The sequence below is a fragment of the Tamandua tetradactyla genome, chromosome 25 (genome assembly GCF_023851605.1).
Source record: "Tamandua tetradactyla isolate mTamTet1 chromosome 25, mTamTet1.pri, whole genome shotgun sequence".
Lineage (NCBI taxonomy): Eukaryota > Metazoa > Chordata > Mammalia > Pilosa > Myrmecophagidae > Tamandua > Tamandua tetradactyla.
In genome coordinates this window covers 38,526,616-38,548,974 of record NC_135351.1, presented here as the reverse complement: position 1 = coordinate 38,548,974, position 22,359 = coordinate 38,526,616, and the positions used below count along the sequence as shown (strand labels likewise).

Below are 22,359 nucleotides of genomic sequence, written 5' to 3'. Positions count from 1 at the left end.
AATGGATTGGCCATGTGGGCTGTCAGGCGGGAGCAGGCTGGGGTCGGCAGCCTTTGGGGATGATGGTTAGCCACCCAGTCCGCCCGGCCCGCGGGAAGGAAAGCTGTGGCGGCTGAGCGCCTGGAGACACGGGTGACAGCGCCTCCGCGGCTCGGGGTGGCCTGTGCACAGGGATGCTCCATGGGTGAGGCAGCCTTGTTCTCCACTCAGAAACTTTGCTTTTCCTTCCCTTAAACTTCAATTTGATTAGGATTGGCTCTTTTTTCCTTCTCTTATGCTCTGTTTTGATGCCACACGAAATACATCAGAAAGTCGAGGGACCTTCTAACTTATTAGACCAAGGTTCAGCCTGCACGTGGCTTATCACATGACCATCACAAAATCCTCTAACAAAATTAGAGGGGGATAAAAAAAAATTAGAGGGGGATATCTGCAAAGAAGGGCAGCAGAGGCAGGAACTTCTGTCAGTGAAACAGAACAAGAGGTCACAGCAGCAAAGAGTTTTTGAAGAATTGCTTTACTTTGGTGTGGCTTAGCTACTGATGCTGACTTGAAAAGCTGTTTGATTGTCTTTCAATGGTGCATGTAAGTTCTAGCAGTTTTTCCAGAACCCCATCAAACAGGAATGGATATAGTATGCTTTAGTATCATAATAAGGCATCAGTGATATAAACTCATTTATAAATTGAGTACACTGATTTGGCACTCTAATTACAATTACTAGTTTTCACATTTCCCTTAAGTGGGAAAGAAACTAGGTCTTCCATTCGATGTATTTCCTTGGAATGCAAAGTCCAAACCTATTGAGATATCTGATTCTATTGCTCATTTTATATTTCTGTTTCCACAGTGGTTTTATTATCTGTAAGTCTCCTTGCAATAAAAGAAAGAACGTGGGTACTTGTCAGTTCATGGTTCTGTTATTCTAAATTCAAGGTCATAGGGCAGCCTTTGTGTCTGCGATATGTAACTGTCATAAACAGGCCCATGTATGGTATCTCGTTAGGTGCTAGAGGTAACCTGGGGGTGACCTGCTGGTCAGTGAAGGGACCCCTTCGAGGTCACTTGGGGAAAGTGTACTGTGAGTAGATGCCAGTTCTTTGAGTTCTCAGTCAAGGGCAGCCATCCCCTATCTTTATTAGCTCTTGGCTAGCTTTTTTCAGATTTATGACACTCCAGTAGTATTTTTATTTTTTTTGCAGTGAGAGTAATTCAGTAGTGGCAAACAATGATGACAGCTTTTCTACATGCTTGAGTTTTCTAAGCAATCCATTCCTGAAAATGTTCTTACCTGCATCCTCTTAGAAATTTGTAATAAACCCAGAAAGGCATCAAAACATGCCTTTTGAAATAGATAACTTCTCACAAACATAAGGTTGAGTGAAAGAAGGAAGTCACAAAAGATAACTTATGATTCTCTTTATATGAAGTTCAAATATAGACAAAACTGAGCTGGTATGTTGGAAGTCAGGATAGCAGTTTTCCTGGATTGGGGGTGGGGGGCTATGAATAGGGGGAGGGGGTGCTGAATTGATCTGGTTACAGGTTCCACAGGATTTCTTTTTGGAAAGGTTCATTGCCTTTTCATTCCTCCACATTCTTTAAGTGTCTTGTTTTCATAGGAGATTTTTCCCTTTAGGTGCTTTAGACTTGAAGAGCTGTTCATATGCATTTATTGTACATTGTAAAACTGCCATCTCTGCACAAAAGTCAACTACCCTTCTTTGTTGTCCCTAAGCACATTGCACTTGTTTGGAGTTCTCAGGGTTTCCTTGTCACAGAAACAGCTGCTGGGGGCTGCAGTGACGTCCAACATAAAATGCTTGCCAAAGCAGCTTTCCCAGTTACGTCCCTCGGCAGGTGTTACGGGAAGAGAGGCGTTGGAGAGAACCTCTGAAGTTAGGATGTTAATCTGAATCAAAACAGCTCCTGCTAGAAATGATCCCACGGCATTCTGATAAGGCCCAGAGCTGAGCTGTCCTCAGCTTCTTAGAATTTAACAATTTCACCCTGACTTTTTTTCTATAGATATGGTTTTGAAGGAGCACAAATGGTTGAGCAATAGCTATTTCATTTTAGAAATGTTCTTTGTGGCCAGAGCCTAAAGAAATATGATGGAAGCTGGAAATAACTTGGAGCAAAACTAAATTTTCATAAAAATGGAAAGACAGGCTACGGCGTGATGCTTTGCCAGGCTTCTAATGTTGGACTAAATCCATAAACTTTCTGACCACAGCGAATATAGCAAAATGACGAAGGACTTATAAGATTTTAGGGGGTCAGCAAAGCTATTTGCAGTCCTCACACAGAGCCCAAGTCCAATGTGAATCCTACATAGCATACATAGGTCACACTCAATGTACAAGCAGTTTTCTTGCAAATCATCACTTCTGTTCCTAAATGTGACCAATTGCTTTGGCTTGATTTAGAATCATTTAACTTACTCTTTTAAAATAAGTGTGTCTTTGTAAATGCATCTGTCGGCTATTTGCACACTCTAGCTTCTTTTTACTTTTCCCCCCCTCTAGTGTCGTATCTCTTCGTTGGAAGAAGAGAGGCTTATTTCCATCAGGAGACCTAAAATGCCCGCCTCAAGTGACTTCTCTGACTTTAACACGCGAACGAACTGGACCAAGTCACTTCCACTGCCAACGCCCGAAGAGAAGATGCGACAACAAGCCCAAACGGTCCAGGCTGATGTGGTTCCGATTAACGTAACTGGTACACTTTGCTCTACAAACAGGCTCAGGATATACTTGGGAGGACAGCTAGGGTTTTTTGCTTATTATATGCTCATAGCATTTCCTTTATACCTCAGAGGTAAATAGCTGTGGTTTGGCTGCCTGCTCATTGCTCAATGAAGGCAATGCTAAGACATATATAAATAAGCACATGCCCACATGAATAAGTGTCACTTACGCAGTTAGCAGCTGCATCACCAAAGGTTGGTGTCAAACAACTTGATGGGTCAGCTGTTCATCTCAAGAAAGTATGTGCTTTGAAATTAAATTGCTTTTTAAACAGATTTTAAGGTTATATAGGGAACATACTCTAAGTGTTGTCGTGGGTAGCAAAAATGATATATTTCCACTCCAAAGGGTTATTTTAAGTAATATTTATAAAAGTGAAGAAACAATAGTTTTGTGATGTTTCTGAATAATAGATTTTCTTACCCTCTTTTTTTCTCAAGGAAAAAAATTACTGGAAATAAAGGTGTCAAGTGAAGTAACTGATAAAAAGGCGTGTTTTAAAAAAATGTCAATAGGATAGAAAAATTGTATTTCAGTCTTTAAGTTAAAAGGCCATCCACACTAAATATATAGCTTTTAAAATATGGTAAGCTAGAATGTGAATATTAATTGCCGACCCTGAAATTCAAGTTCTTTTGGAATATTATTCTCGGCTTTGATCATCTGTGATGATTCCAGTGATAAAGAACAAGGTAAATAAGTTTCAAAGATGATCTTTGACAAGCCTAGAAAATATCAAAAATCCTCCTACCTTCTTACCTCTGTTACCCACCAAGAGCTTAGTTGAGTGATTTAGGCAGTATACAGAGTACAAAAGAAGAGTTGATAGCCCCAATGGCGAGAATGTGTGCTCAAGAGTTAGAGATGACGCCTAGTCATCTTTTGTGAAGGTCCATACCAAGGACGGCCCATAAGTCTAAATCTGAAAAACTCAGGTGACCCGTAACTAGGATGAAAATTGTAGCATCTTTCTGAACCCTGCTTCTAAGGCTGCTGCTGGAGAACTTTTTGCCATGGTGTTGGAATCCACGTAAGGGGAAAATAACATTTTGCTAGTTATTGAAAGTTTTTAAAAAACCTTACAGAATGTTTAAAAATTACATTTGGAGCTCCATTTTGAATCCCATAGAAATTTAACAAATGAGTACATGGATTCTTTTAAATGCCACGTGCATTTTCCAGGTTTCTTTCACTTAACCCTTATAGGAATAGCATGGCATTTCAATCCATTTTCTTTGCAAATATCTTTTTGATCTTTCTGAATGTGTTTTTCAAACACCTAGATCTCAATTTTGGTTATTGGATGTAGCTGTGTCACAGAACAAAGTGTACGTTTTATTGCTAGATTAAATACATGGGCACATATTTCCTGTGAGAAAATTAAATTACATTATTTGATTGATTGCCTGTAGCAGAAATATAATTACATTATATATGATTAAATGCCTCAGAGATACTATTACAAAATGAGAAGATTGTGCTATGAAATGTGGCAACACTTAACGGAGTTAGGATAAAATGCATTATCGTAAGATTAGGAAATTTGAAATAGAATAATGAGTTTTAAGACTAAAGGATTATTTGCAATAATATACCTTGTCACAACAGAAGATGGTGCCATTTCTTTAGCTTTAATTCACTGCTGTTTGATAACTGGGTGGATAGGAATTGATACAGATGAATAGACATTAAGTAGGGTTTTCAAAGGAGGTCTTTAAAATGCCTCTTTTTAAAGGAAATTGAATGGCAAGAAGGAACAGTGAGTTACATTCATGTGCAACTTACTTTAAATGGAGTGGCTCACATTTTGCAGAAATGTAGAAATTAAATATAATATCCAATGACATCTTTTCTGGATCTGTATGTTCACAGGTGCACACACACACATGTATTTCTTAAAGGGATTAATTTTTCTCATATTCTGGTACAAAGAAGCATTAAATTAAAAAATGTCAGTTTTGCTGGTATTTCTGCCAGAATAGGTCATACACCTTCCCGCTCTTGAAATTAGGCATATTCAAAGCCCTAGACGATTTTTGAGATTAAAAAGGTAGCTTCCTGCAGGCAACTGTCACATGCTCATTTATTTTGGGTGGACATTAACTCTCTAGTTTGATTTTCAGTAAGGTTCAGCGGGAAAACATGCCAATAAATATGTTATTTCACAGTTGGAGCATAACCCAGCAGGCATGAGCAGAACATCAGCACAATGAGCTAATCAATGAAAATTGATTTAATCCCCTTTTGTTTTAGTCTTGTGGGACTCAGCATAGCCTAAGAGTAGGGGAATAAATATGTATAAACTAAAATGTTTGCACCTATAAGTATCTTCTATCATCTGCCACATGGGGGGACAACTCTTGCACTTGGTAAATAAATGGAGTAGGCCAACATACTTAAACAACTTTTACCAACTGGCTTTGTACCAATGTCTGAGCCAGCCGAGTTTATTTCTAAATAGTATTCATGACTATGGATGCCATTTTGCAGAAAAGGAGGGATTCAAGTCCTCTCAATTCAATATTTATTAGCTGACTACTTCGCCCCTGCCACTGAGCTGAGTTCCAATGGGGACCCTAGGGTACGTGAATCAGGGAGTGGTTCCCTTCCCTCAATAAAGCAGGAACCGTCCTTTTAGTCACATGCAAGAAGGAAAGCTTGGTCCCTTTAATGGTGCATGTCTTAGCTGTTCTCACTCGTGTGGTTTGTTTGTTAATATCCTGGTGGCTTGGGTGGTTTCAGTCTTCTGTTTTGGTTTAGGAACCAAAGCTGAAGACTAAATGCAACTTTCTATCAATGGTTCGCTCCTCCTTAGGCGCCTTTGACAAGGGGAGATGTTTTTTCCTTATTTAAAGAACTCCTGGACAGATGAAGTTGTGCTACTTCCGCCGTGTTTGCTGTTGTGCTTGGTACTCCGTGTATCACAGGGACGGTCTCCTGGTGTTCAGGGGCTCCTCTCAGTCCTTTGTCCTCTTCTCCACTGGGAACAAACTGGCAAGTGTGTGCAAGCTTGGAAGCACTTATTTAAGATTGTTCCTTGGTCGGGGAAATGGATATTGGTCATTCAGATATTTTATCCTCGGTTTTGACTAGATAAGCTTCTACTACAATTTATTCCTATTAAAACAGATGCTACATTGGCCACGGCGTGCCAATATGGCGAGAAAGAGTGCCCGTGTGTGTACTTTTCTTACACATAAGACAGAAATGCATGACTCATGTGTATGTATGTATTTTTAAATCTCTTTTCAAGGAGAATAACCTGACCATTCAAAGGGTCAATGCTGTAAAATTTTTATTAGTTAAGTTGGCAGGAAATTTAAAGCAGGTAAACAAGTGAGACTATTAGAAACTTTTTACCTATTTCATGGTTTCGCATGGGGTCTTAACCACACAAGCTTACACTCCAGAAAGGAAAACGTCCTGGAGACCTGCTGTCCCAGGTGTGATGGCACATCACCTGAAATGTGTGGATCGGGTCAGCCTTCAGCAGGGATCACGGGACAGGGAGAAACCGCTGAGCTTTTAACAGCGGCCGTGCTAACGGGTCTCATCATGGTGAAAGTGCTTTATCATTATAAGGCTTTTTAATTTCCGTTATAGATGCTTTTCACATCATAACAATTACTACACTTACCCAAATTGTCATCCTCCTTGATTGACTGGAAGATCTCCTCATCCACGAACTCCTGTTTGAGCCACAGGTTCGTCACATTGGACAAAACTCTATATGGGTCTCCATGGGACAGCCAGGTGGACAAAACACATTTGAGGCTGTCACGGCATAGACGCTGATGCAAGAGGGAGTGTGGTGGCTAGAGGAGCCATGTGGAACCCTTCCAGAAAGATCCGCTTCTTAAATAACACAATCACCTTCCAGTGGATCATTTACAAAGTCACGCTTGCTATTCCAACTCATTTGAAATTGCGATGGAGTTTCTTCCTTTGGAAGGAGCCCCCGCCCTGCCCCATCCCCATCCCAGCACAGCAGCTGGAACGGCCTTATAATGATATTGCGCTTTCCTTCCTTTTTTGCCCTTCATCATGTGACTGGCTAACATCATTATTAATACCTTCTTATCATTTTACAACGAGCTTCTGGAATGGAGTGCATGGTGCCAGCTTGCTGGAAAGTAACATTGCTTTGCTTGTTCTGCTACTCTCCATTAGGGGAGAATTTCGATCGCCAGGCCAGCCTTCGGCGGTCTCTAATTTACACAGACACTCTGGTAAGACGACCGAAGAAAGTCAAAAGGAGAAAGACTATTACAGGAGTCCCTGACAACATACAGAAGGAGCTAGGTATGGCTCATCAGAACTGTATTCTGTTGCTCTTGACTTCTGCTCGGCATTCCATTGCTAACCTCCTTGGTGACGCTTCTGAAATCGATACATTCTGATAGCCTTCGGGGCTGCAAGGTCTAGTTTCTCTCCCGAATCAGGCATTGAGTGCCAATTGTAACACCCCATGCAGATGATTTATTGAGTTGGGGTGAGAAGGTAGGGCGAGAACTTCGGGGAAAACTATCAATTAGGGTGATAGAAATTTATAGTTAAGTCATCATCTCTGTGTACCTTGAATGCTGGGTATTGCCACAATTAAAGTTACTTTTCATATAGAACTTCAGTTTTCACGCCACTGAAAACTCATTCTAGGACTTCAAATAATGAACAGGGACTTTCCTAGTTATACTGATAACATGGGTGGCACTTTGCCATCAGATAAGCAACAGCTGGGGTTAGTGGTAAATGTCAGTATGATAGGAAGGGTTCGTTGTATGGGGAAGGTTGCTTTTGGGTACTTGCAATGAAACAGATCTATAACTTTTTCATTTGGTATTTTTTCAACCTGTGATAAAAACAGAAGGCAATAAAAAACCAACCCACAGTGTTTTTGGCTGGTGGAGAGGATGGTTCATTTCACCCTTCACCTCTCTGCTTTGTGTTGTCCTGTCCTCATCTCTGCTTTGGACAGTCCTTCCATTCTCTTACCGTCGTCCTCTGAGCTCTGTATGAGACTCTTCAGGCTGGGGGCAGAGGCAGCACTTGGGTCCCAGCCCTGCCACTCACTCTCAGGTGACACTTCTCTGAGACCATTTCTGCATTCCAAAAGCAGGGATGGCGATGCTGGTAGAACCTGCCAAATGTACATAGGAATGAATGTACACGCACAAAGCACTCAGTGACAGGAACCGCTGCCAAATGCAATTGCTACCCTAGGATAACCTACCTTGAAATTCGCTTCTACGGCCAACCAGGGCACTTTCTTCCTCATAGTTTTTTTTACCTGTGTGTTTTATTCATTTTTGAAGGCATGGTCATACTCTAGAAACTCAGAATTGTCATTTCTGTTCTTGGCTATTAGTTTTAGTCAGAAATGCTGTTAAAGCGCCTGGAGGCAGCATTCCACCTTCCAGGTCTACGACTTTGCTCTTTTGGGGGGTTTCCTCCCCTGAACCCCTGCTGAGATGGCTTGCCTTTGGGAGTATAGAGCCACCCACTCTTCTTCTCCTGGAATTCCCTCTCTTACTGCCATCCATTCTCCAGGATATCTGCTCTCCTAAGCCATGGCAGCAAGCAGAACGAGACACTAATGGTGTGTCTTCTGCTCTGGGTCTCTCCGGTGGCCCAGAAGACACGCAGATGCTCACGTTATCCTGTAACACAAGGGATGACGAGAAGCAAAGGCCCACTTGCTGCTGCCATCTTCCTCCCCTGCCTACACCTGCAGGCCCCTTCCCTATGCTGGGCCTCTCCTCTCTTCAAAACTTGCCTGGCCATGCCCCATTCCTTCAGATTCTCCTTTAGGTGGCAGCCAACTAATTTGAGAAACTAGTTGTACTAAAATGTTCAGTAGATAGTTAATGGGTTAATTCCTTCAAGCTCTCAGGTAGCATTTATAATTTAACGGGTCTTCTAGGAGATAATATACCTTAACCAAAAGGGACTGCCTTTCAGGAGAGGCAGTTTGAGGCCCTTTGGAAGCCAGCAGGTTGATGGTTCGAGGCTGGCTACCCTTTAAGTGACTTCCTGCCCAAACAGCTAGGTTTTAGGTGATTTTGTGAATTTTCTATATACTTACATAACATGAATGGCGGAACCTAAGAGTTAGCGGCTATAATCACTTTTAACACCAGTAAGTAGCAAATAACTCAGCTGATGCTTTCCTCTCATTGGAATGATGTGGCCAGCCAGGGAAATCATATCCTCTGTAATTGTAATATTTTTTAAATCAACACTCAAGTCCACAGACCCCACATGCATGTCTCTTTTGCATGTGAGGAACCACTGCTGAGGCTGGAGGAAGGAAAGTAGCTTTTGCCACATTTCCCGGCCTGAGTCAGCACACGTCAGGGAGACATGGACCCAGCTGGAGGTGAAGGAGGCAGCTGCCCCTGAGTTAGAACTAGTAAGGAAATTAGACAACTCGACAGGGACACTGCTTTCATAGCTAGGATAGTTGGAGGACTGGTGAACAGAATAAAGAAAAATAAAATTGAGAATGGTTTCATTAGCAAAAAAATAGAATCCGGTATCTGCTCCATTTATTTCAAAACCTCTGATTAACTGTGCTCTCTCTCCTGATATTTAATACTTAAGGAATTTGGTTTGGAAGCTTGGATTACCTAATGATGAACAAAAATAGATACTTCATGTTTTCTTTAAAAATTAGTCTTCCTCTATTATCTAATACTATGAAGTACAGCTGAGTCAAAGAAACTAGATAAAAAAGGGCAACAGTATCTGAAAGAAGGACATTCACTAGGAAAGTTGCAGATCTGTCTGCTAGATACTCTCCAAATTGCTAAGCGATTTGGAGTTTTGAAAAAAATTTAGGCAAACAGATGTGCTTTCATATCCAGTTCTCACCTCAACATCCTTATATAGTAGGATAGACTCTAGAGACTAGGCAGCATAAAATGCTTTAAGACCAGGAATACTGTTTACTCATTACTTCTAAGGCACACTTGATGACTTATTTATAATTTGTTTAAATGTGGCCAAATCTCCATTTTTTTCTTAAATCTTATTTAAGACTACATAGAAATGTATTTGAACACCATGATGTGGGGTTTCATCTTTTAGAATCAAAGAGGATTATTTTGTTGACATATAATTTTACCTGACTACTTTATAGTTTGCGTGCTCTCGCAACTTATTCCTAACACTATTCTCCAAGCTTTAAAAGCCTCATTTAAAGGAACCCCTAGGATATTTTGAGTAATTTTTGATAATTTGTACTAAGAACATAACCAAAGGCCTGACACAACTTTTAAAAACTCACTGGTAGGTTTCTATCATCTTTAATTACATGTATTTTTAAAATGTAGTATTATATAATAAGTACAAGAGAAAATAGTACACAGTTGTTTTTCATGGAATACTTTTGAGTCAGACAAACCCCACTCTGATTTTTCAGCTGTACCAAGTGGCCCACGTTTGTCTGAATATTCTTTAATCAATATGTCCGTCTTCTGGTTCCTGTGATACCTGGAAATTTTTGAATGGAAAGTGCTGGCAGATCTGTTTTGGTGGTTCCTGTGATAAATGATATATAGGCCATTTTTCATATACTTGTAAAGGTCTTTACAAAAACATTATTATTTTAATAGCAAAGTTATAGCCAGCTGCATGGTAAAGAAATGGCTATAACTCATTTTCTCATAGATTCTCGTTTTTCAGAAGCCCAGAATGGTTTCACATTCAGAATTATCCGGAAGACTCAGAGTTTTAAGGCACATGCAGACGGTTAAAAATCTACTACTGACCCCATGCAAAAACCCTTACAGTTTTGGGGGGAAAGAAATGAAAACCTGTTGTTGACTGGAATATGTGATCTTGAATCCTTGGGATTTAACTGATACAAATTAATACACCCACACAAGGCAGACTCCCATATCCTAAGAGAGCAACTTGCTAAAGCTTTCGCCTTTTGTTTTCCTTTCCTCGAAGTGGATTTTTCTTCTGTTCCTGCCCTTTTGCCAACCTTCCTTCTTTCTAATAGAGAGTGTCTTAAGTGGGGGGGGGGGGTGTCGAGGTGGTGGGCTTCTAGCAGAGGGCAGAAGGCATATATAGCTCCTCTTTGTGAAGTTTCATATATAAGACCATTCTCCACCATCATGCTGAAGGCAAGGCCTTGATGCTGGGGCCCCTCCCTTGTAGGGTAATACATCTCCTGCCAATATAAACATACAGCCGCCAAGCTGGATGAACAAATAGACCACTGTCCAGCCATGGGTGTGTGCCATGCCATGGCTGCCACGTGTGGTAGGGAGTTCTCGGGGATCCCCGCAACATGAGCACCTCACCTGGGAGCAAAGTGGTATGAATGGGGGCTCAACTAGCATTGCTTGGCTGTGGTCGTGCCTGAGATTCCTTGAGGTCCTTGCTTGATGAAAACAGCATAGAGAGAATTCTGGTGTTTTGTTGCTGCATTTAAAAACTTCATTAGTCCTAATGGTTCCTATCTATGGGTTGATTTTTCTTTTTCTCAGTACACTTTGGGTAAGTTCTTGGTTTTGTGATTCTTTTTTTCAAGCTTCTGTTCTTTCTAGGGTAGCTTGAAATCTTGATGATGATCTTTGCATCATGTGTCTTCTTGTCCACCTCCCTCTCCCCTATTCCTTCTTTGTGCTTCAGCTTTGAACCCCGTACTCTGTGTTTGGTTGTAAAGCTCCAAGAAATGAATAATATGAGGCAGTGCTTGCTGGCTTAGTTCCAGCTGCCTTTCCTCCCCAGAACACGGCAGATTGTTGTTGAATTTCGAATGTCATTGGCAGACAGATGATAATGGCTCAAGATGGATAACGAAATGTTTGGAACACAGATGGGCCTGTAAATCATTTTTCTTTCTTAGAAGTTCCTTCTTCCATAAAACATTAATGTAATTAACACTGGTTTTTACACCAATATCCCTCAGAAATACCTTCTCTTTAGCCCTGTTATTTGACTGCTTCGTTCTCCTGTCTTTGGGAAGAGTCACTGCTTGCCAGGCTTTTCTGTGCGGTTGGGGTGAGGGCACCCATCCTTGCCTAATGGGTGAGAGGCCACTGTGAAGACCCACGGAAAGGGGGTTCTGTGAAAAGTATGTTCCCAAAGGGAACCCGGCAGCCTGGCTCTTGAAAGGTGTGCCTGTGAATTCCATCTGTAGGATGTGAAATCCGAAGTAAGAGGAGGACATGGAATTATTAATGAGGGAGCTATCAGTAGCTGTTTCAACTCATTTAAATGACCATGGCAGAAAAGAAATCAGATCAAGTAGAAAAGTTACCGCACCCCACCCCAAGGTACCACAGCATACAAACGGGGAGAGGGTGGTGATGCCCGTTCCTTGTTTCTTTTTTCAGGTGACAGGCCTCTCTCTGCTTTATCTCCAGAGTCGGGCGCCGCCCCGGAGGACTTGGGCAGCTCCTGGATGTGCTCCCCGGAGCACTGCTCCACCCTAGGGCGGCGCTCGGAAACCCGGGACTCGAGCTGCCAGACCGAGGACATGCGAGTCGTCCCCCCTTCCATGCGCAGGATCCGGGCGCAGAGAGGCCAGAGCCTCGCCGCGCAGATGAGCCACTTCTCGGGCTCCTCCGGGAACGTGTCGGTGCGCAGCGATCCTGCGGGCGTCGTGGGCCCCTCCTGCCTCCACCTCGCCGGCTTCCACAGCCTTCCCCGCCCCGGCACCGTGGCGGCCGCCCAGGGCCTGGAGCCAAGGCCCGGTGGTCGGGGCCCTGCCGAAGACGCCGGCAGCACTTTCCCCTCCCCCGGGGGCCACCCCCACCGAGAGGGGAACCTCGAACATTTCGGAGGGGCCTCGGGGGCTGGGACCCTCCTGAGGCCCGCGGCCCAGGAGCTGCGGCACTTGGAGGGGGGCCCTGCCGGCCCCGCGTGTCTGGTCTGTCCCCACGCCACCTACTCCACCAGCATCCTCCCCAACGCCAGGCTCCCCGCCGCCTCCGAGGTTGTTCTTATTCACACGGCGCTCGGGCACCCCGCCGGCCCCTCCTACCCAAAGCCGAAACCCCGAGACACCCTCACCTCTAGGCCGCCCACGATCGACGCGCCTCGGGCCGCCCGGGGTCTCTGGGGTGACAGCCCCTCCCCCGCGCCTTCCCAGATCCTGGACGCCCGCTCGCCCGCGGGGACCTCGCTCCTGTCCCTGTGCCACCCGGCCACCTCTCTCTGTCCCCCAGCAAGCAGGGAGAACGGGGTCTCCGCCCTGGCGTACAATTGTAGAAACAGCCTGAGCTTCCCGAGCCCTCCCCAGGATGCGGATGGCCGGAGCGAGTCGAGTTACTCGGGCTGCGGAGGGCGCGGCAGCCCTGGGCCCTGGGAGTACCAAGGCTCGGGGGCCCGGAGCGCCTCCCCGCAGAAGCCGCACGCGCGCGGGTCCTCCTCGCCCACGAGTCCCGGCAGCAGCTGCAGCCTGGACCAGCCGTCCAGCAGGGAGGACGCGGGGTCCCTGCACTCCGGGGACCCCGATGGCTGCCACACACCAGGGCCCACCGACCCGGGCCCTGGACCCGGGAACCTGTGCGCTCGCCGGGACAGCTTCGGGAACCCCAGGCACAGCGTGGTCAACGTTTTTGATGGAAGAGCCCAGAACGCCCAAGCGGATGGGCGAACTTGCCCCGAGAAATCCCTTTCCAGAAACATCTCTCTGAAGAAAGCCAAGAAGCCCCCCCTGCCCCCCTCGCGGACGGACTCCCTGCGCCGGGTCCCCAAGAAGGGCTCGCAGCCCCCCGGGCAGGTGCTGAGCGAGAGCCTCCTGGCCTCGCTCGAGCATTCGCTGCGGCTGGGCCTGCGGGCCCCCGACGGCCGCTCGCCCTCGCCCCGGCCCTGCAGCGACTGCGACGAGCCCTGGCCGCCCCGCTCCCGCAGCCAGAGCACGGCCAGCGCGGGCAGCAGCCTGGCGTCCGCCGCCACCCCCGCCGCGTGCTCCCTCGGGACGGTCACGCCCTCGCAGAGCGACACGAGCAGCGTCCGCTCCGAATACACCGACCCCTGGGGCTACTACATCGACTACACCGGCCTGCAGGAAGACCCCGGCCACCCCGCGGCGCTGTGTCTGGCCGGCGGCCGCGTGCCCACAGGGAACGGGGTCGCCCGCGACGTCCCCGACGGGTCCAGGGCCGCTGGGCCGCAGGCGTCCAGCGGCGCCTCCATCAAACCAAAGACCACCTCCCCCGAGAAGCTGCCCAGGGTCACGTCTCCATCCAGTGGGTACTCCAGCCAGTCCAACACGCCCACAGCTGTCACCCCCGTGCCTGTGTTCTTAAGGTCCATGTCACCAGCAAACGGGAAGGGCAGGGCCCGGCCCAAGGTGCCAGAGAGGAAGTCCTCCTTGATATCCTCCTTGTCCATCTCCTCCTCTTCCACCTCGCTTTCTTCCAGTACTTCCACTGAAGGAAGTGGGACGCTGAGGAAGCTGGATTCCGGGCCGGCCTGCCCGCCTGCTCCCCTCTCGGGGCCGCCCCCAGGAGCTGCTGACAGGTCCCCTTTGCCCCTTCCCCCTCCTCCTCTGGCAGATTCCTCTGACACCTGTCCTCTGCCCCGCTCTCCCGTTTTCCCCCCTCCGCCACCAGAAGTCCTGAGTGCATTCTGTCCCCCCACCGACACCTGCTTCTCTCCCCCCGCCTCAATGAGCCCCGACCTCCCGGAGCCTTCCGCTTCTTTCCAAGCCCCTCCACCTTTCTCACCCTCCCTGCTGCCTCCCCCTGCTCCTCCTCTTGACCCCAAATGGCTGCAAGACACCAGGCCTTCTCGTGCACTATCCAGCCAGCCAGAAGCCTCCTGCAGTGCCTTTAAGGAGCATGCCCCCAGGGAGGACAGCCTGAGACCCCCCATGCCCCTGATCACCACGGAAGCCTTACAGATGGTACAGCTGAGGCCTGTGAGAAAGAACTCAGGGGCCGAGGGAGAACGGTTAGCAGAAAGGATAGCTCAGGAAAACCCAGCTCCGGGCGTTCCACAGAACCATTTAAAGCCATCTGCTCTCCTGAAATCCAGAAATAGCATCAATGACATGGAGAGTCAAAGCCGGCATGCCTCCCCGAGCAGCTCGCTCCCAGCTCCTGCCTGGAGCCCGACTCAGGGTCACCCCCGTGCCAGGGCAGCCGAGCGCGACGGCCCGCCCAGCCACAGGGACCGGCAGCCGGCCGGGGCCGCGGGGGGAACAGGGACAGAGGCGCAGCCCCACCAGGGGACGGCACCGGTCCCGGAGCAGCCTGACTCGCCAGCCAGCAGGAAGCCACCTCCTATTTCTAAGAAGCCCAAACTGTTTCTGGTGGTGCCACCTCCACAGAAAGATCTCCCAGTGCGGCAAGTGGACGACGGCCACGGAGCCCTGAGTGCCCAGCCGAGCCCCACCAGGGAAGAAGCCAGAGAGGCTCCTGCAGCGGGGACCAGCTCCAATGAACCTGACTCCGGCGGTTGTCCAGTGCTTGGGGCAGGAGCTGCAGGAGCTGCGGGAGCTGCCGCATCTCTGGGCACAGTGGAAACCCATGTCCCCATGGTGCCATCGGATGCTGTGCCAACCCCCGAGCAGGGGGAGCCGGGCGCCTCAGAGGAAGACAGCACAGATGATGGGGGTCGCATGGACAGACGCCTGGGCTCGGAGGACGGACGGGGTAAGTCTCGCTTGCTCTCTCTCTCAGTTGCTCTGTCCGAATGCAGCTGAGGCAAACCCTGTGGTTGACTGTCCCCACATGGAAGCAGGGAGAGCAGATCAGAGGCACGCACGTTCAGGCCAGCCGCTTACAGCCTTCCTGTGCTGCTTCCAGGGTAGCTTGCCAACTTCGCATTGTATGAAATGTCAAAAAAAAAGGAATCAGGGTAGGGTTGTCCCGCAATATGCCGGCTGTGAAGCAGGAACGTGCCACCTCCCCTCTGAGGGGCTGCAAAGAAACGGCACAACAAAATGCAGGAGATACTCGGGGTGAGTCGTTCCTCGAACAGAGGAGATCGTGGGTGGGCATCAAGGCCCAGGTCGGCTCGTGTCTCCAGGGGGTCCTCATCTTCTCTACAAGGGCAGGAGAGTGTGTCTGGGGAGCTTGGCTACAGACTTCAGCTCACGCCCTTGTGTCTGGTTTCCCCGCTGACTCTCTGTAGCTGCCCTGCTGGAGACAGACGCAGTGGCTTCTTCCTCAGAGACCTGTGATGCCCTCAGGGAAGATGGGGGTGATGAGGCTGTGACCCCCAGTAGGCCCAGGACCACGGAAGACCTATTTGCGGCTATCCACAGGTACTTGAATCTATTTTGCAATACCCCCTTTCCAAATGTTCCCTCTGTTTATTTTTCTTACGGTTTCTTCTGTCACCCAGTCATGAGTCATTAACTTTCCTGTTGATTTTTTAAAAATCGTGTTTCCATCTCTTTGTTCCTTTTCTGTCTCCAATTTCTGTTTGCCTCTGTTGCATTGATTTTTCTGATGATGTTGGGGACAGAGGCGCAAAGTGCCTCTTGGTGGGCATGTGACAAAGTACCTGGCTGGGTTAGGTGTACAGTGTTCTCTGACCTTAGATGCGCAGCCCAACTCTACGGGATGCCTCATTTCTTTGGGGTGTCTTATTATTTTTCAATTTTGCAGAAAAATCAGGGCTTAAAAGTACAGTTTCCTTGGCTACTTAATGCATCAATAAAAGAGCACATCTCTGTCTAAGCAGGAGCGAAAGCAATAAAATTAGTGCATTTCTCTGTACGTCTAGTGCCCTCTACAGGTGTCAGAAATGATTGGGCTTAACAAAAATGTTGGGTGAAAATTTCACACTAACAGCCTGAACAGTTTTACCTTCTATTTATGGTCAACTTTGAAAGTGAGTATGATGTAGTGCTATAGTTGTATTTATTGCACCATTTTTTTTTTCTGGTTGTAAACAGCCAAATGCCCCCACTAGTGAAAACTGATAAGATTATATATGGGCAACTATTTCAAACCGTAATGTCTTATAAATATTTTCTGACAGGTTCCTCTGATCCCATTCAAAATAAAAAGGTAGTCATCCCACTGTTTGTCAGAACACGGAAATGAAAAATGCTACATCCTTTGAAATCAACTTTGGTGGCATTTCTTGGAGTTTGCACAGACATTCTTTCCAACTTTGAGCATGGAAGACATATAATAAGCTCTCTAGCAGCCCTTCCTGAATTAAATGAAACCCACTGGAACCCAACAGTGAGGAAGTTTTTCCAAGATCCTGGGCTTTCATTTAGTGTGGCATACATGGGGCTGCTGGTTACACCCGCATGTATATTTATAATAGAGACCCACAGAGACCATCTCTGTGGACTAAATACTTGTCTCGGGGAGAAACCCAAATCTTGTGGGCCAAATTACTATGTGCTTTGCCCAAAAATAATGCCAAAGGGCTGTTCTGCATTTTGTTTCAGCAGCCTTCTTGAGGCACTGAGAAATTTTTGGTTTCTCCCCTAAAGAGTCCCATCTCCTGCCAATGCAGAAGCCCAGTCTGCCCCATGTGTGCCCCATGGAAGTGAAGGCCAGGCGAGCTGCAGGGGCGCTGGCGAGGGTGGAGCCGGGGGCCAGGCCCTGTTCCACCGTGGCCTTGGTCATAGATGAGCCAACCTCATGGAAGGCCACCCTGAAGGCTGTCACATTTGGGGGTCTTTGTTTTCATGTCCTACAGCAACTCAGCTTGTCATGTAAAATAAAGAAGAGCTCAGTTGAAATGCAGCTTTCAAATTTTATGATGCAAATGAATTCACTTCAGATTTGAAGCCAGATGGAAAATGTAGAACACCAGTTGAGGTGTGAAGTTTTTATATTTATTGAAATAATTAGTTTTGCAGCCATAAAAAGTTAACTATTTAAGTGCACTTTTTATAGCCATCTTGTATGTGTGTATATATTTAAAGGGAGAGAGGGATTGTGTACCTTTGTACATTTAGATTTAATTCTCATTTTAGGGACAGCTGCTCTTGAGAAACAGCATTGCTTTTCTGAAACCCCGCCTTTTCTCAGCCATTCTGCATTTACATTTAAGGAACGCAGCTTTTGTATATGTAGTTGGAGCTTACAGCCTGACCATTTAAAAACCCAGCAAAAAATTATACCACAAGCCAGTACCTGAAAGGATGAGTTGGGCACAGCTGCCATGGAAGGGGAATCCATGAAGGGGTGTGGCCACGTGCACTCCATGGAAAGTTCTCATACTGGGGCCATGTGACTTTGCTGTCTGGATTCGGTTACCTTCTCTGTGAGCCAGAGTGTGACACCAGGCCCTCTCTGAAGTCCTGTCCAGTCTAAACTCCTGCGATTTCTTTCTTCTTCCTGTGGGTTGGCCACTTGGTCCTTGACTCATGGGGGGGGGGGGCTGCTCTTGGAGAGGCTGAGCAGGACCACCAAGACAGTGTCCCACTGGCTGGGCTTGAAGCCCACAAAGCCAGGCCAGCCCTCTGCAGGCACCACGCCAGCTCTGGCCCCTTCAGCCTCTCATTGGGTCCATTCCACTTCCTGTCCCTGGCTTTGGCTGCTCCTTTTAGCTGGAAGTGTGGAGAGGCTACTGGGAATGCCCAGCCCAGGGCCACCAGCTGGCCACCATAACACTCTGCTCCCAGGTACAGGTGGTATCAGAGCAGCACTGAAGCCGGAGCCTGCGGCAGGAAGGCATTGGAGGGCTTGTTTTACTCTAGGCCTGACATTTTCCAACTATTGTTGCCTTCATCTTTGTTGGTAAACCGTGAGCTGTGTATTGAAGCCTCTTCTCCAGCTAGGAAATGGGTTCAGAACATTCACATGCCTAAGGTCACACAGCAGAGAGCTTCAGCAGGTCTGTGTGACTCCAGAGGCTGTGTTCTTTATCACCGTTAGTCCTCACGAGCCCACGAGGTTGCTATCACCAGGCCCATTTTACAAGTATGGAAACAGGTACATTGTAAGTGAGTGACTTGTCTGAGATCACACAGCTAGAAGCTGGCAGGGCTCAAATCCAGCTCTTAACCTCCATGCATGGATATCACACTCTCAGCCTTTCCTTACTGCACGTTCTAGAACTTTATAGCAGGAAGAGAGCTATACCCATGTCTTTATTTTATGAGCTGTATGGAGTATCCTTAAAGCAAGCCCATGGGTGGGCCACGGTGGCTCAGCAGGCAAGAATGCTTGCCTGCCATGCCAGAGGACCCAGGTTCGATTTCCGGTGCCTGCCCATGTTAAAAAAAAAAAAAGCAAGGCCCACCTGCGCGGCCTGATTGATGACACATTCCCAGAGTTGAAATGAAGAGATGGGCCAGGGGCGGCGTGGCTCATGGGCATGGACAGCTGCTACTAGCCGTGGGGAGCACAGTGAATGCTGGGAAGACATTTCCTTTCCCTGATCTGCCTCTCCTTTCTCAGGGCCCATCCCATTCCCCGCCTTTTCATGATTAGTTGAAGGTTCTCTAAAGTCAGTCAGGAAATAGGACCTGGTCCAGTCATGGAATAGGACCTGGACTTTGGCAAACTGGCTGTCCAGGTGTTCACATGGGGTCCTGGGAGAATCTGGAATGACTGAGAATGACTGGGAAGCTGTTGGATTGTTCTAGAACCTGGGCTGGGGAGGAGCTCAGTTCCGGGGGTACTCTGGGAGTTGCTTATCAGTCAGGCCTGTTCAAATGCTGGCACGGAAAAGAAAAGGGAGCGTTAGAAAGAGGGGCGGGTCAGCACGCACTCAGGATCAGCCCAATAAGGGAGGGCTGAATGAACAACGGCAGTTAGTAACAACTTTGTAAGTAAGTTGAATAGGATGTCCGAGGTTTGTTTCAAAAGATATTGCAGCCGGGGTGCAGATGAAAGAAGATGCTAGTTGTAGCTGGGTCTCGGACTTGTGACCCAGTGGCCTAGCCTTTCTTATGTGTGTCTGTCCAAATTGTAAATCGCTGGTGATCACAATTTAAAATTTAGATTTAGTAGTTAAGTTATTTGAATTTCAATTAATGGAGCCGACACCCTGACTTTGGCCCACAGAATTCACCCCCGTCTTCCTGTTTTTCCACCTCAGATCCAAAAGGAAAGTCCTCGGCCGTAAGGACTCTGAGGACGACCCCTCCCGAAACCATTCTCCGTCCCCGCCGGTGACCCCCACGGGCGCCACCCCCAGCCTGACGCCCCCGAAGCAGGTGGGGTCCATCCAGAGAAGCGTCCGGAAGAGCAGCACGAGCAGCGACAACTTCAAGGCGCTGCTGCTGAAGAAGGGCAGCCGCTCGGACGCCGGCGCGCGCATGTCGGCCGCGGAGATGCTGCGCAGCACCGACCCGCGCTTCCGCACGCCCCGGCCCGAGCCCGCCGCCGACCGGCCCGAGCCCGCGGCCAGCGGCTCCCCGGGGAGGCCCCGGCGCGCGCAGGAGGAGTGGGCCCGGCACGAGGGCTGGATGCCGCGGAGCCTGTCCTTCTCGGGCGCGCGGGCGGGCCGCAGCCGGACGCCGCCGTCGGCCGCCAGCAGCCGCTACAGCGTGCGCCACCGGACCCACGGCAGCGCCATGACCGTCATCTCGGAAGGCGAGGGCGAGCCCGTGGAGCCGGGGGACGCCAGGGCTCGCCGGGCAGCGGGCACCACCCGGGCGGGCTCCCTGGACGGGCCGGCGGGGCCCGCCGTGGACCAGGGCGAGGAGTCCGCGGACCCCGAGGGCAGGGACCTGTCCCAACAGCGCGCGGGTCCCCCGAGGGAAGAGGGCTAGGGGACAGGGCGTGAGGGCGAGGGGACGGGGCGTGACTGCCGCCGCCGAGGGTAGCTGCGCCGCCTTCTCCAGGAAGCCCCGCTGCCGCCCCTCCGTGCAGGTGCGGAGCCAGGTCCGGCCTGCGGGGGGCGCGCCCAGCACCCGCCCTGCGGCTTGGAAGCGAGGAGAAGCTCAACTTCCCAAAGTGCTTCCAGGGGAAGATGATTTCACTGAATGCTGTATGTGTGTGTGTGTGCGCGTGTGTGTGTGTGTGTGCGCGCATGGGGGGAGGCTTTTTTGGAACACATTTTATTAAAAAAAAGAAAAGACACACACACACACAGCATGTACAGAAATGGGGACGTAGGAGTGAAGGTGGGGAAGCAACGGAGCCTTCCGGACCGGGCGGGAACTGCTATGGAAGTATTACGTTTGTGGAGGAGGGTGAGCTCCCCGGGGACGCTGAGAGCCGCGGCTTCCAGCAGGACGGGGAGACTTGCTGCCTCTCGCCGCACAGAACATAAGGTTTTGCACACAAGTGTGCTTGGGAGGAAGGCTTGGCGCCGTGAACACAAAGAGGTTGGGGAAGGGCTATGTGACGAATTGGTTCAGGTACTCTTTTTGCTGGGGAAAAAAGGCTTGGTTTCTCTTTTGTGAAAATGACAAACCTGTGGAATTGGCACCTTGGTGCCTGCTGGTGTGTAGCCACGTGCACGCACCCTGGAGCCTGAGTTGGGGAGACGGGGGTGGTTTGTAAGTGCACTTCTTCCTGGAGGGGCAGCCAAATGGCGGGGGGCGGGTGCAAGGCGGGAGAAGGGAGAGGAGGAGATGAGACACTGCTGGAATGTGTTTCCTGCTTATTAAATAAAATTATTTTTCAAAATTAAAAATGAAAACTTGCACTACAGAATTATGGGTGGAGCTCTTCCACTTACAACCTGTTTTTGTACCAGAGTTTAAACTCCCATTTGGCAATTTCTTATTACTTGAGATGTCAACATTTGCTAACTTTTGGATAAACTTTTGGTTACACCAAAGAAAAATTTACAGCTATTTTTCCTTTGCCTGCAGTATCGTTTCCTAATTTAGAAGGGTTTATCAAAATTTATTCTATATTATCTTACTTTGAAGAAAATGCTGAATAGCTCTTGTTAGTCAAATAAACTGACACAAATTGGCAGGGCTTGGCTATTAATTAGCCCTGGGAAATGAGTTTCTAGATTAAAAAGACTTTTTGCATCATTTGGTTTGTGTGTTTCTATATTGTTTATAATTAATTGAGTTTGCTAATTACTGTTTCAACTAGAATTTCTACATTTTCAAACATGAGAAGAAAGTGCATAATTTATTTTAATGTAATATGCTTATCACTCCCCTCCCAACTTCCTCCCGCTCAGGCTGCTTTTCTCCTTGGTTCAGTAAAAGCAGAATCTCATTTTCTTTGTTCAAAGGATGTACAATGACAACACTGTGATTCTTTGCCTAAATAAAATGCAGCTGCCAATTGTCACCTTTTTTGTTTTTGGTATGAAAATATCCTCTTAAGTTGGACTGCACAGTTCCAGTCATTTGTATAATAAAACTTTATATATCCATTTTAGACAGGTCTTTCAGGAAAGACAAGCCCAAAGAATTAAGGGCATTCCCCTTATCTGAAGGAAACACTATACTTCCCCTCCTGTCCCTAGCACATACCCACAATCAGAAATCGAGACTTGACACCTAGCTCAAGGCAGAAGGGCTTTTTCTCATTCGCAAAAAAAATTTCTCTACTACATGGAGGGCCAGGCTCTTATCTTCTGAATTTTATGAGAGTGGTGCTGGCTTTGAATATGAACATTTTCTTTAGCTACCTAAAAAAGATGAAAATGTACATGGATATCAGAAGACTTTAACTAAATACTTAAATCATTTATATGCAAGTAATCATAATACCATAACAGAATCTTCCTTTCCTTTATAAACAGAATA

General features: G+C 47.8%; 1 protein-coding gene across 2 annotated transcripts in view; it reads left to right on the top strand.

Moving 5' to 3' along the window:
- The window catches only part of NHSL1 (NHS like 1), a 124,877-nt gene extending 102,979 nt beyond the window's left edge, over positions 1–21,898 (top strand). The window contains exons 4-8 of one of the 2 annotated variants that reach the window (XM_077143287.1): positions 2,529–2,721; positions 6,921–7,052; positions 12,128–15,367; positions 15,849–15,981; positions 19,734–21,898. In XM_077143287.1, coding sequence (XP_076999402.1) covers positions 2,529–2,721; positions 6,921–7,052; positions 12,128–15,367; positions 15,849–15,981; positions 19,734–20,409 — 4,374 coding nt within the window. In that variant the 3' untranslated portion in view covers positions 20,410–21,898. The remainder of the gene's footprint in view (positions 1–2,528; positions 2,722–6,920; positions 7,053–12,127; positions 15,368–15,848; positions 15,982–19,733) is intronic. The other variant, XM_077143286.1, reaches the window with a different exon arrangement.
- The last annotated feature ends 461 nt before the right edge of the window (positions 21,899–22,359 follow it).